The 14,824-nt window shown below is 33.6% G+C and overlaps 1 protein-coding gene across 3 annotated transcripts; it reads right to left on the reverse strand.

Moving 5' to 3' along the window:
* Positions 1-6,434: 6,434 nt before the first annotated feature.
* Positions 6,435-11,840, reverse strand: LOC111401196 (rhamnogalacturonate lyase-like). Of its 3 annotated transcripts, none has more exons than XM_023028823.1 (16): positions 11,756-11,840; positions 11,520-11,634; positions 10,296-10,353; positions 9,843-9,964; positions 9,627-9,680; positions 9,403-9,519; positions 9,198-9,317; positions 8,979-9,114; positions 8,588-8,758; positions 8,269-8,421; positions 7,981-8,178; positions 7,713-7,854; positions 7,443-7,599; positions 7,228-7,344; positions 7,016-7,139; positions 6,435-6,923 (listed from the first exon to the last, which is right to left on the reverse strand). In XM_023028823.1, exons 2-16 carry the CDS (start codon positions 11,612-11,614, stop codon positions 6,678-6,680), a joined length of 2,010 nt encoding a protein of 669 aa, XP_022884591.1. In that variant the 5' UTR covers positions 11,615-11,634; positions 11,756-11,840; the 3' UTR covers positions 6,435-6,677. The 3 variants fall into 3 exon arrangements, with proteins under 3 accessions (XP_022884591.1, XP_022884589.1, XP_022884590.1); XM_023028821.1 differs by having other exon boundaries at positions 10,296-10,356; XM_023028822.1 differs by having other exon boundaries at positions 10,296-10,356; positions 11,520-11,637.
* Positions 11,841-14,824: the final 2,984 nt, after the last annotated feature.

Genomic DNA, 14,824 nt, shown 5'->3' on the forward strand with positions numbered 1-14,824 from the left:
CTCACCTTGTCCCCATATTGCATCGCCTCCTCGAGGTGCTTGGCAAGGTCCTCCCCTTCACCAAGCCCTTAAGCTGGATGCTGGTGCTCAGAGCTCGAGCCACACATGCACTATTGGCTGCCACTAGGTCCATGGCTGTGCAAGAGGCGATGTGGTCCCTCCATTCTTCAGTCCAATACTTATCGTGGACCACCACTGCAATCGTTTCTGGAGGAAGAGCCTCCAGTACTTTTTTAACGGGCTCCTTGGAGTTCGAGCCCAGGAAGCCCACCTCCTTGGAGGGACGAGCTCTTTTCTTCTTAGGCTCCCCCGGCACCCGGGCTAGAAGGACGACTGCAACTGGCGCCCTCGTCGGGGCAAGAGAAGTCTCTGATGGCATGGACGTTCTCTCCGGAATGGTCACCTCGGTAGGAATTTTGGTTTGCCTCAGAACAGGGGGTGGCCTCGCCACCATTGGTCGCTTGGAAAGGGCAGCAGGTTTCTTGCCCTTTCGAAGCAGGTTCGCCTCTGGATCCTCAGGCACCTCCTCCTCCGTCGGAGGCGGGAGCCTCTTGCTAGTATCCACTAAGTCCTCTATCTGCTTCTTGTAAGAGGAGGAGGAGGTCTTCAAGACCCTCGCCTCGGCCATCATCTTCTGTATTGTTTTGAAGTTGGGCCGGAGAGGCATCTTCTTATTGAAGTTATCTGCAAGAAACAAGTAAATTCGTACAAGTGTAAACGACTCGGAAATATTCAAAGGTTTTCGATTCGAGACATTACCTTGTGACGCCATCAAGTCGTGCATCACAAAATGGAGGTTCTTTCTGATCAGCCGATGGAACGACCTCTTCTTTGGAGGCAGCTGATAGATCACGCAGATGATCTCGAAATCGTCTGAGGACAGCTCGCACCGATGAAGAGTGCCTTCAAAAAATGAATACGAATGTTAGTTATAATCCGAACCGTAAAAAAGAAATACAGGTACAATACTCACGAAGTGTCGAGTACTTCATGGGGACCCTAAGAGGTGCCAAGGGGTCCCCTTCCATCGTGTCCCATCTCCCGGCAACCTAGCACCACGAGCTCTTCCACTGCTTGATGGATCTCAACAGATCGAGCACGCATGGAGTGTAGGAAGCCCAAGAGGTCAGGTAATACCAGCCCCTAGTCTTATCTCCCCGGCTGTTATTTTCAGAATATAGAGGGTTTGAAAAACTGAGAAGGGCATCTCCACTCCTAGTGACGCCTCTTTCCATAACATCCAGGAGCCCACCATCTGGCTCCAAGAGTTCGAATTCAGTTGGGTCGGTGCTAAGCTGTAAAACCTAAGCACCATTCGGAAAAAAATGGGTAAATTGGAAGCCTAAGGCCAGCCCTAAGGATTGACTCGCTTATCGCTACACGCCCTGGCCTAGGGTAGCAGGCCCTCTTGTCAGGCTCGGGTAGGATCAGGTCTATACTGTCAGGTATCCTATATTCGGTCCTAAGTCTTTTTAGGTCGGCCTCCTTTAGCTTGGAGGGATAATCCAACGCTCCTCAATGCACAGAGGTGTCTACTGGGCTATCCGGCCTCTTCCAAATATTCTCCCCCTATTTCGGATTAGGTCGCCACAATGGGCTTGTCCATCCGTACTAACTCCAGTCCCCTCCCCGAACTAGCACTACCCTCGGAGGCCATTTTCAGAAAGGAAAAATCTCAAAATAGTTACTAAAACTTACGAGTTTGAGTGTTTCCCAGCCAAAAATGGTCAAAAAGTGGTGTGTGGTTGCCGAAAAATCAAAGTTCTCGCCAAAAATGCTTGAAGAACGCCGGAAATCGCAAAGAGATTTGAGAGCAATGGAGTTTTCTATTTTTGCAAGAGTAAAAAACTCCAAAAGTGCTCAACTCCGCTTTTTATAGAGCGCTCCAACTAATCTCCACTGTCAAATTCAAATGCAATTAATCTAGGTCGTCCGTCGCACCATCAATCTAGGCCGTTGAAATGAAACACCAAATTTGATCTACGCCTAAGATCTTGTTGTGATCCTCATGCTCACATATAACGTGCCACCTCGGTCACCACCAGCTGTCAACAATAAGTAGTCGCTGTAGCCTTTTAGGAGAATGAGCGCTGCATCCAACTGTCACCTTGGAAATACGCAGTAGCTGTCAAATCATTTAACGTCAGACACATCCGCCTCGGATCGAGCTCCTCGCTCAACTTTACAAAGCGTAGGCGCACCTGACGCGGAGCTCCCTGTGGGTCATCGCCTCGATCACTGTGCTCCCTCCTAAGCAGACGCCTCATACCGTTCAGATGCATACACGTGTCTCACGTCCAACGGCTCTCCTCACCTATAAATACCCAAGGCTTGGGAAGAGGCAAAGGTAATGAAACTCTTCCTATTTAGCACTCCATAGCAAGAAAATATATATTCTCCTCCCCACTATTTTGCACAACCTTGGTACTATTCCGATCACCTGAGCCTAACTTGACCGTCGGAGTGTATACAGTCGCCACCACCCCCGCTAGTCCAAGCCGTGTGCATCTGACCGTGCGTTGATTGTGCGCAGGGAGGAATACGTGGAGTGGCTATCGGTTGGCCACGTAGAGGGTCCAATTTTCGAGGTCAACAATACACATATAATCAAGCCAATATGCTTAACAGTTTCATTATATCACTACTATATAAAAAAGAGAATGGGAAAGTACTGTAGTTAGGAACAGTGAATTTCTCTATTTTATCACACTGTAGCAATTTTTTTCATCGTGGGAACAAAAATAACGTCGTGTTGTTTTTAATCATTTTCGTGATTGATATAGTGACATTTCACTTCACTACTGTATAAGAGGGGAATGAGGAGTTTGAGCTGTATATATATTTTTTGCCTTTTATTATGTCTCTATTAATTTCCATTTCTTTTATCCATTTTACCCTGTATTTACAGTACACCCTCATTGTTTATATCTGAAGTGTTTAGTTGCATTTTATCTCACTGTATATCGTTTCCCTACGTTGAATGACAAAATAACACCGTTTTATTCCATTAATATGATAAAAGATTGAATATATCTTATATATAATTATAGAAAAATATTAATTATTTAATTAGTAATAATTAAATCTTGATCAATGTACGTTAAATTCACTGATTACCTTATTGTTTGAGATGATTTTCTTTTCCCCAAAAATGGAAAAAATTAAGATAATGATTAAAATCGAGACTCCAAATCTTAAGTATTATCCTTCTCAACTTCGCATCTAGATGGTATTCCATCTTGCAAAAATTCAAATGTTAGAATATTAGACAAGAGATAATGGAGTAAAGCATAATCTAAAAAAATTAAGCAAATCGAAATGTAGCTATCATTTTACACCAATGCTAATAAAAAAAACTAAATTATTTAATAAATTAAAAAAATTACAGACAAAAATTTAAAAAACAAAAAAAAAGTTATTATAAAGTTTTTAATTAAATTAAAATAATTAAAATTAAAATTAAATATCATTTAATTAAAATTAAAAAAATTACGATTTATCATAAAATGAAAAGAATTAAAAAAAAACTTAAATCAAACAAAAAATTATTTTCAACATGAAAAAATAAATTTTAAAACAATTTTTAAAAAATATATAATAAAAACAAATCAAATTAAACAAAAGAAAGTTACGAAAACTAAATAAATAATATATATAAATAATATTTAATTAAAATTGTAAAAATTAAGTTTTAACATAATGAGAAAAGAATTTAAAATCAAAAAAAATATTTATAATATGAACAAAACAATTTAAAAAATAGAAAAAATAAATGAGGATAAAAAAAACGAAAAAGAAATCTCCGTGCATCTTGTGATAATGCAATGAACCAAATTATCGGATTTTACCTAGCACTTAGAATTTTCAACAAGTTTTGAAAAATCTACAATTTCGACGCTAATAAAAATACAATAAATATAAAATTCGTGCAATGCACATGACAACGTTTAGCACATATAGTCAAGTTGATATTTGGGGGATTCACTATTCACATATATCCAAGTCATAAAGGCCTATCAGGACACAAAAGTCATATCAATTATAAGAAAAGGAGAGAACAATCAGGAAATTAATCGAGAAAGCTAGGATTTTAAGGCTTTTACAAGAAGAATGTGAATTCATAGGGCATGATCTTCATTTTTTTTAATTCTTAAAACCCAGTGATAGACTTTAATTTCTTCTTGTTTTACTCATCTCCATAATCGACAATTAAGTAATTAATTAGGATGAACAATTTTAATCTAGTTTTGAATTATTATTTTAATGTTTTGGATTAATTGCCCACTAATTCATTGACTAGTGAACAATAATTACGTCGAGAGATGAATTATTTGTTTATACCACAGTGAAAACTTGCAATTTGGATAAATTGTAGAGATACATTTTTATGTTTGTCGTAGTTGTTACATGAGTTCTTTGTGATTGAATGCTCTTGATTAAGACTTATTCGGATTTACACAGAGATATGGTGGATTGACTTAATTGTGTAGGATTAGTTCGAATTCGTTTAGAAGAATTCAACGGGTCCACATAATCACTTATTATAAAAATTGGAAATGAGATTAATAAGGGGGATGGATAACTATGGTGAACTTGTGACTCCTAACAAATCATCGCATAAAAAAAATTACTTTTATTATTTTAGTACATTTAAAATTAAAATTTCACAAAAAGAAAATAACTACTTTTATTTTTCATCAATCGAATTGAAGTTAGGAATAGTTGTACCATTAATTAGATAGTAATCACCGTGAGAATGATAATTCAAACTCTCAAATCCACTTTGTTGTTTGTTATGATTTGTACAGTTTTGAACAAAAACACATGCTCGCTATGTCACATCGAGTTAGTTTCTTTCTTGTTACAGGAGGACCAATTAATCGTTGATACGAGAAAGAGGTAAGTTGAGGCCAGATTGGTTACATGTAATGGCAATAGAAACCCTATTCTTGGTGGGTGACTGCATTTTTTTTTATAAAGTTTGAGATAGCAAGATTAAAGAGTGCTTGGATTTCCAATATCATCATTGTGTGGTGGTATATTTCCTCACTTTTGGCGATGATTTAATAAATTGCCGTCAACTCTCTCGCCCTTATAACAAGGTCTGAATATGCAGTTATGAAAGTCTTGCAATCTTCAAAGTCAAGTGTTCCATATGAATAATCACATCTTGGATTTGAGAAACTACTGTTATGACTCTGTTTACGTGGTAGATAATTTGGTTGTCAACTAAGCAAAATATCAAGCAAGTATTAATTGATTTTTCACAAACTAATATCTTGTCGACGACTGTCTTCGAGACAACACAACTCACAATAGATTTTTACTTCTCCCCAAGGTGCCCAAGAGGACCTAACCCTTAGCTGCACCTTGTGGTCTTCTTGATTTTTAGGGGATATATGTTCTTTTCTTAATGTCTCGCGCAAGTTGCAACCTGACACATTGAGCACATGAGATGTCAAATTAATTTTTCTGTATAGGACAATGTGTGTGAGGTCAAATGACTATTTACCTCTTTTTGCTTATCATAAATATTCAGACTAGATCGATGTTATTTGAAGGTAATTACAAATTAACAATTTAGAAATCAAACTCTACTCCCACGTTTCTTCTCTATTCGTATTTCTCTTACACTAAATTATCTATCCATTTATTGACTCAAGTATCGGAGCGTGTTTGATCGAAACCTTCCTCGCCTTTTCATTGGAGAAGTCTCGATTTGTACCTCTAATATGTGTGTCCAAATGTATAGGTAACTTATATGTGAAGGAGAAAGGAGTAAAGTCAAACTGGATCCCTAGTAAATTTGAAGATAAACAAATTTATTGATTTGATGCAACTCGTTTAGGTCACACTTATTAGAGAATATTGTTGATGCCGGTTGGCCACTCACAGGAACTTTTTTATTCGCAAAGTGGCAGCTTTCTTGGAATTTTGTGCCACTTGTTGGTTTTTAAATCTTGTTTATTTCGCTAGAAAAATAATTAAGTGACACAATAATTGTCACACTAATGTATATTGAAAGCAAAAGTTCCCTCAACTTGTCATGAAACAAGAAAGTATAATTAGCTTTGATAGAGAAAGTGAAACCGGATTTGACAGATCCATTAGCTTGATGTTAACATGTTCAAAGTTGAAATTAGATTCGACAAAAGAAAACTGACTCCATCATTTGATGAAATGATGGAGTCGCCATAGGACGGGTGAGTGGTGGGGGATGACAGTCGGTGATAGGCAGACAAGGAAGTCCAATGAGGAATTTACCATCAGAGAGATACTTTTATTTATTTATTTTCATATTTCCTTTTTCTCCTTTTGCCGAGGTGGATGAGGGTTGATTTATAGGTATTTTCTTATGTGATTTCATATTTTCATTTGTCAAAATTTATAAAAAAGTGTTATTCATATATATTCATTCATCAGTACATAAGATGTGCAATGCATATGCTTACTATTATTGCTACAAAATTTGTACATGTTGTTGAAAGTTGAAACTTTAAAAGATCAAATTACAAGTCATAAAATGAACAAATTTGTGTGCAGTGCACGTATGGAAGAAAAATTACAATTGTAGCTCTTCCAATTAATCTAGAGTTTCCAAACTAACGTATGATTTTCACTTATTTCCTAGGACTATCAAAAAAATGTACCATGTAAAACTAAATTAATTGATGAGTCTACCGACTCACTTCCGGTGGCCCTTCAAAGCGAAGGTAGTCATACATGACTCCATTGAAAGGATAACCACCTCTTGATTGCTTTAGATATATTATATTTCTTCCATTCGCGAGTTTAGATCCTGGTACACTTATGCTATGTAATGAGTATAATCCATGAAGTCCATGTCTTGCAATTGCATTATCCCTTCCTATCAATCTTGTCGTAAAGTCAGGACGTGGTGTGAATGGAATATTTATTCGAACCTATAAGAATACAAAAAATCAACATTAAATAGATTCATTAATCATTATCATGTAAGAAATGATAGTTTTTTTTTTTTTTTTCCAAATCTTACTTCTATTTCGGAATGGGTAGCAGAAGCTAGCGCTATCTGGAGTGTATAGACTCGTGTCCTTACAACATTTGTTAAATCAAATGAAACTTGCCATGTCGTTGGCATGTATGTACTATTTCTTCTCCTGCAAAATACATATTTATAATTTGGAATTAATCTGCAAGTTTATCTTTTAGATGAACAGAATGATCATCAAAGCTTGTCCTAAATACCTGTTGACATGAGCAAAAAACCAATCTTTCCTGTAATCACTGGTGCCAACAGTGTATACTAGATCTTTTTCGGGGTATAAATCTGTATATCGATCCCACAATCCGTATTGTCTGTACCTGAATATCAGAGAAGTGATTATTAGAAATTGTTGAAGAACATTTTTTTTTTTTTTTAATAAGCTCAAAATAGTGGCATCATTTTATTGAGAGCTTACTTCTGAGTTTGGTTGATAAATAAACGGTTCATGAACTGTGGCGCTGGATCGGGCACGTAGAACTCAGCGGGAGTACGATCGGGAATCCCGATTTCCCATAGGGTAGGACCATTTCTTGGAGGTCTATATACAAGATTGCCTAGTTGATTTTGTCTCCCTGTACCAAAAATCACAATTTGAGTGAAAGATGTTTGTTTTCTTTATAGATTGCATTTAGGAATGATTTTTCAACTTTTAAGCATAAAATTCAATAGGCTTTTAGATTAAAACCTGGTGTGATGACGATATCAGTTTCATATTTATAGTCACCCATCACTCCTGGGACCCAAGCATTCAAGCTGTAAGTACCTCCTCGAACACCTCTTATTGTGAAGTAACCATTTTCGTCCGTTTGATTCCAGAATTGATAACCCTAATAATAATATTGAGAAAAATAATTAATATCTACCTGTGTGAAAGTACAAATTAACCTAATGTTGTTACTTATATAAGTTTTATAGAAGTAGATATATTAAATTTATGTCAAATAATATATAACCTTAGTGTCTGTTTGCCAAGATCCCACATCTCCTCTTGGAGCCAATCCCACATATGCTGATTTTGCAGGCATGGATTCTCGATTGAGATACTTGTCATGGACTAATAATCGACCGCTAATGGTACCCCTTTGAATGGAATGAGGGAAGTCCTCTGAACGTGGGAAATCATATGGCCATTTTTGGGTTTCTTTTTGCATCTGATGGAGTAAGAAATAGGAGTTAGGTTCGTGAAGAAAAACCAAAAATAGGTTTTCAATATTTATTGTATTTTGTTTCATGAAAATGACCTGTCCTTTAGCATCTGTCCAAAGTGTGCTTGGCTTGTTACTTGAACCTGAGTTGAGATATATAAAAACAGGCCCAAAGACTTTCTTCCACGGCTCTCCATTTCGTAATCTAACTCCAAACCGTGGTCCAGCATAATGGTTACTCAAAAATACCTGGACGTGGATAATTCAAAAGGAAATAGTGAATAAGAAAGTGTAAATTAAATGCTTACTTAAAGATTATAAATGAAGAATCTATTTTCCTATACGTTGTCAAGAACTTTATGAAACGTTTACTTTGTGAGGTTAAAGGAAATTCTACTAAATAAGATCTACTTACAGCTAAGGAGGTCGGGCCAACATGAGATGTAAGATCATTTTTCACTGGGCCACCAACACGAAACTCGTTGCTTGGTGTTATAACCCAAAATCCTATGTCTCGTTGAGTGCTAATCCACCCGTGAACCAAGCTATCCTTGTTGTCATACGAGTACTGGTACTTGTCGTCCACCTGGAAGAAGATTTACAAAGTCAATAGATATATTTCACTGGACGTAATGCTATTTAGCCCTAATGGAATTGCAACTCTAGTCTATGTAGCGCTAATGACCGAGGTTACAATCCGAGTAGGACTACATAGCATTACTCTCACTGGATAGATACGGGGAGGTTTTATGGCATAGGAATGAATTACCACATTTAGGTTATTGAATCAATGTTTAGACACCTACCTGGCCTTTGAGGGATGGATTGCCAGGATTTGTTAATAAAACAGCTTCTTTATAGTTGAGAACTTGGCCTAGCGTACGATCACGAGCTGTTGGCATGATCCTTTGTATGTCGTCTGATATAGCCATGTAATTGAATCTATATACAAAATAAAGTTAATATTATAAAATTTGACATCGAGTATGTAATGCATTTTAAAGTTTCTAATTGTCATATCTTACGTTTCATCGTTAAGTTTGAAAGCTATTCTTGATTCATCAATATTTAAATCTGGCCATCGTTCTAAATGTTCCTTTATGGCATATGAATAGAAACCGGAGCTTCCACGCAACATTATATATCTGTAAAAGAAATGTATTAGTTAGGCGAACTCTATTAAGTTGTTGAATATGCTATGCTATCCATAATAAATAAATTGAATTCCACCTTATATCGACATTCAGCGGGTATGAGTAACTATCGGAGGAATTCCATGTTCTGGTGAATGAAATTTCGATCATATCTTCCATTTCCACTATAACTTTGAAACTTGTCCCTTCAAGCCTACATAATTTAATGAAGTCAAATAATAATTTTTATTTACCTAAATAAGTATTCTTGATCGTGGACACAAATTTTGAAATTCTAGAAGACCCAAATTTTTAACTTACTCGTTGAAATAACTTTTGAGGTCTGGTGGCCTACTCCATACCATGTCCCAATACCTAAATATGCAAATCCATGTAAAGTACGAGTTACTTTTAGACGTAAAAGGGGATTATAATTTGTTTGGTGATTCATGAAGAATTTGTAGCAAAATATTTGCTTTTCAAGAACTTATTTTACAATTTCATTCATAGATTATATATTGGTTTAACGCAACTCACCCTCGTCTGGATTCTTTGAAATGATTTTCGAGGATATTCTCATCTCCTTTGTATTGTATTCCAGCGATCAAACCACTTGGAGATAATAATGTGAGTTTAACAATGCCGTTGTCCAACATTACCTGCAAACAAAAAATAATTCTAATCAATTTGGATATATATTATCGCCAATATATTTTCTAAGGAGTAATGTACGTAATTCCATAATGAATTTATTTTGCAAATCCTTTTCTTCTTCCAAATTTTTCCCTTCAAGAACTGTGCAAAACACTTAATTGATATTAAAAACACGAACATAAAAAGCGTATTTGGATCGTCATATTGGACATGTACATTATAATTGACAAAAGAAATAGTTTGTTTTTGTTCTTAATGTCGTCCAATGTCTAGATATGTCGAAAGTATTGAATATCACGATCAGTATAAGAAGTTTATGTGGTAATTTAGGCTTACACGGTCTTTCCATTTATTCAGTTTGACTGGAGAAGATGGCATCTGCTCCTCATCAGTCCTGCAAATTCAATTATTAATTACATAAGTCAGCAATTGACAAAATGAGAGAGAGAGAGAGAGAAGCTAATTGACGGATGATAAGATAAATATGAACTCAGGAAAAAATGCAGTATCTATGGACTTATTTGTATATTATAAGAAGTTGAATGGAATAAAAATCAAAGATGTTGATTTCTTAGTTTCCGTAGATAGTGGTCTGTTGCTTTCTTTTTTCTTATACGCGTAAAGTTGTATTTAACTTGTTAATCGGTAAATAAAGTCAATGGACTTTGTGGAGTAGTGAATAGTTGGATGCCTAATATCCAACTGCCAAAAAATGCTAATCCATTATGATGCAAATAATATATATTTTTTTTTTCTTGAAAATTGTTAAGGGATAAATATGAAAATATAGAACAACACATAAGGATTTGGATTACTTTTTTTTAAAATGATTGACCTTTTAAGATGAAATTTCAAGTATTTAATATGATATCAGAGTTCATTGATATCCAATGAAAAACTCGATCCGATAAAAACTCAAAGAAATGAGCACATGAATTTTAAAATTAATTTACTCAAACAAGATGTCATCTTGCGCGACATATTAAAGAATAAAATTCCACATTGAATGAAGATGAAAATATAGACCAACATATAAGGACTTAGACTATTTCTCTTAAAAAGGTTGACATTTTAAGATAGAACCTCAATGGTATTTAAAAATGGACCGAAGGATAGGAATAATGTTATTACAAAATCATGTTATGAGGGTAACACAACTGTCTTACTTCTGGAGGAAGAAAAATTTTGGAAACACCATTCTCATTCCAATAAGAACTTCTAAAACTCAAACTTTGAAACCAGAGTTATTGCCTTATTTGGTGCAAGTTATCTTACATAAATGTTTTTAAGAACTTCACATTCAAATTGAACAAAAACGCCACTCGTACAGATGGGTTTACAGATGCTGAGATGACAACGCTTCATTATTGGTTTAACTTTATTTTTTGTTCAAAATTTAATAAACTCTTGTCACCTGACATTCTGTAAAACAGTACGTAAGAACACCCTATACATGTAGCATTTCTCCGAATTGAATGTCTTACATAGTTACTTGCATGAGTTAGAGAATGGCTGTTGTAAATAAACTGAAGCAAAGAGATGGTTTTGTAATGATCAAACCTCTTGGGGATATTCGGAGCAGAATCGACATGCAAGAACAATGAAAACACAATCGCAAGAAACCCTAAAACTAAAAACCTTCGTGTCTTCTCCATTTTTGCGACAACAAAAGAACCTGCTAACCAACAATATAGAACATGTTTCAGATTATAAAACGAAGTGAATAAAAAAGAATCGCGTCGACTCAGCACATACAGCAGTAACATGTAAAGACAGCATGCAAGATTAAGGACTACCTTGAAGAAGAAGACGTCACCGATCAAGAGCAGAAGCCTGAAGCCTTATATTATTATTTTGTTTTAATTTAATTTCAAAAGCAATGTTAATGGAGCAGTTCGTGTGAGTCTCTTATATAGATTAAAATTTTATATCCGAATACTAGTACATGGCCCAGGACTTTGACTTGGGAATATTGTTTTAGGCACGGAAGTTGGTAATACGAATACACTTGTTAATTTGTTGAACTTTCTTACGTTATTTTCAAAATGGAATAAGTGTCCTAGTTTGTTTGTGCGAACTAGAACCGGCTCGATCAGTTCAATCGAAAAAAAAAAAAAATATATATATATATATATATATATAGAGAGAGAGAGAGAGAGAGAGAGAGAGAGAGTAATTGGCCTGATCATCCGAGAACGTCTCCCGCGATCGATTTAACCGGTTTGATAAGTTGGGTTGGCTCTTAAAATTCATTTTTAACATTTTTCAACCTAAGTAACAAGTTGGGCCACCCAATTATAGCCTAATTTTTCAATGCTTAGTTTGATTGTATTACTGACCTTTGACTGTTATAAGTTTAAATTTTTTTATTATTTTTTTTAAGGAAAGAAATGAAAGTTGTAAAACACTCGTTAAACTATTTTTTTTTTTTAATTATAAAAGTTGAATAAATTAAAAGGTAGAAGTGATATAAAGAAAAAATAAAAATCCTTTTGGATTGTTACTTGGTTATCGTAATATGATGATACAATTATATAAGAGGAAATTAAACTATGTACCCTAGGCCTTGTTTGACAACCTTTAAAAATTTATATTATTTGTTACAGCATCATTCTTCACTACATATTAATATAATAAAATATTCTACACACAAATTAATAAAAAAATTTCACTTTTAACCACGCATTCTCCAAAAATAATATTCAAAACTCTTAATTTTTTAAATAATATGTGTGAAACAGAACCTAAATATGAGGCACGTTTGAAAAATCATGTGAAAAGTTATTAAAAAGTATAAAATACTGTATTTTTAAATGCTCTACAGCTTCATATTAATTGCACAAAAAAGACCACAAAACCAACTAATCTCACATACCCACCGAGGCACATTCATATACATACATAAACTAGCAATAACTTATGTTTCATTCAATCTTTAGAATGTGTTTTCTTTAATCAGTGAAATCGATTGACTGGGAGCAGGAATCGTAACCAGAAAATGAAGATTGCATAATCCTTCCATTTTTCGTCTTTTTTTCCCTGTAATTCGATTTTTACTCGACAAATTTGTATTTGAGGTACCGCACTGCAATTTCTTGAATAAATTATACAAGCTATATATATATATATATATATATATATAATTTTTTTTTTTTTTCAAATAATCTTTCGATGCAACAACCGGGGGAGGTTTTGTTTAAATGGCTAATGATTTTTGGTTAATATTATATGATAGAAATCAATTAGTCTACCATTATTGATGCAACAATATGGGGATTTGACACTTCTTGTGGCCAGTTTTGACTTGGTGAGCATCTCGTTTATCGATTTTCAATTTCAAAAGATGTATTTCAAAGTTGATCGTGAATACTTCGAAATGATAAAAAAAAATATCACCTAACAAGTGAAGAAATATAGCCCATAAATAAGTTAAAAGATGTGATGCCAAAACAAAATTAAAAGTCACTTTTTCACAATTTTTGAGTGTTTGTCAATTTTTTATTTTCTGTCACTTTTTTTTTTTAAATTTGTGTCACTTTTTTTTTTTTTTTTTAATTTTTTTTTTTTTTGAGTTTTTCTTTTTTTTTTTTTTTTTTTTTTTTTGTTTTTTCTTTTTTTTTTTTTTTTTTAAATTGTTACTTTTTTGAGTTTGTCATATTTTTGATTTTTTTTTTATTTTTGAGTGGTGTCACTTTTTTAATGTGTAACTTTTTGAATTCATCATTTTTTTTAAAAAAAAAACACTTTTTTTTAGTATTTCTCACCTTTTTTTTTTTTGTCACTTTTCTTTTAGTGTTTGTCATTTTCTTAATATCTTAGGGTGTGTTTGATTAAATTTATTTTTCATAAAAAATATCAATTTTCCACCCAAAAACCTATTTGGAGTGTTTGATTGCTAATTTTTTCTATGGAAAACATTTTTCAACTTTTGAAAATATGCATAATTTTCCTTGTTTTAAAGGAAAATATTTTACTTGGATGGAAGTAATTTTTATTTTCCACAAAAGAAGGAAAATATTTTCTTTTCTAGGTGATATTTTTTATGCCAATCAAACACACTTTTATTAATTTCTATCACTTTTTTTAGTGACAAACATCATCTTTAATAAAAGTGATATTGTATGTTATTTTTTAATAAAAAGTGATATTGTATCGCTTTTTAATATCATATAGTATTTTTTACTTTCAAAAAACTTTTCATATTATTTTTCAAAAGACTCTTAATTTTAAAGGTAGCTTTGTAAGCCCCATTATAAAAATTATTATTTGAAAACCGCCCAAGAAAAACCTAAGCCCAGAATTAATGATTTCTTGATTTAACTTTTTTTTTTTTAATTTTCATTTCGATTTATTTTTTCTTTATTAATTAGTTTTATTAACATATCTAAAATACTGTAAAATTATTTAAGCAATTCACCACCACATATAACAAAATTAAACGTGGCAAAGTTCACTCATAAATGAGTACTTTTGTTTATATAATATTAATTTGAAAAATTAATTTATTTTTGTCATTTTGTAGAATATAAATTTATTTCTTTATTTTTGACAATCGAATCCCGAATTAATTGTCATTTTGTAGAATATAAATTTATTTCTTTATTTTTGACAATCGATTCGATCCCGATTTGACATCGATTCAATCTTTCAATACTTGACATTTTACCTTTTTCGAGTCCACATTTAGGCATACAAGTAAATGAAAAAATCATAAGAAAATACTAGCCGCCAACTCTTTGTCAAATATTATCTGGAAGTCCATTGGTGGATTTTTCAAATTTTCAGTTTAGGCAGTTTGGCCCAACATTTTGGCAAATTTGCAATAATTTGTTCGATTTAGTTCGTCAATAATCCGGTCAGTAATT

Source organism: Olea europaea, chromosome 10, assembly GCF_002742605.1.
Source record: "Olea europaea var. sylvestris chromosome 10, O_europaea_v1, whole genome shotgun sequence".
NCBI classification, from domain to species: domain Eukaryota; kingdom Viridiplantae; phylum Streptophyta; class Magnoliopsida; order Lamiales; family Oleaceae; genus Olea; species Olea europaea.

Bases quoted from the DNA above. Each gene is read 5' to 3' on its own strand.
- LOC111401196 (XM_023028821.1), bottom strand. From the start codon at position 11,614: ATGGAGAAGACACGAAGGTTTTTAGTTTTAGGGTTTCTTGCGATTGTG. The intron at 10,357-11,519 runs GTTTGATCATTA...TAATTGAATTTG, and splicing joins GCTCCGAATATCCCCAAGAG to CAGGACTGATGAGGAGCAGA. The intron at 7,600-7,712 runs GTTTTAATCTAA...TTTTTGGTACAG, and splicing joins TGATATCGTCATCACACCAG to GGAGACAAAATCAACTAGGC.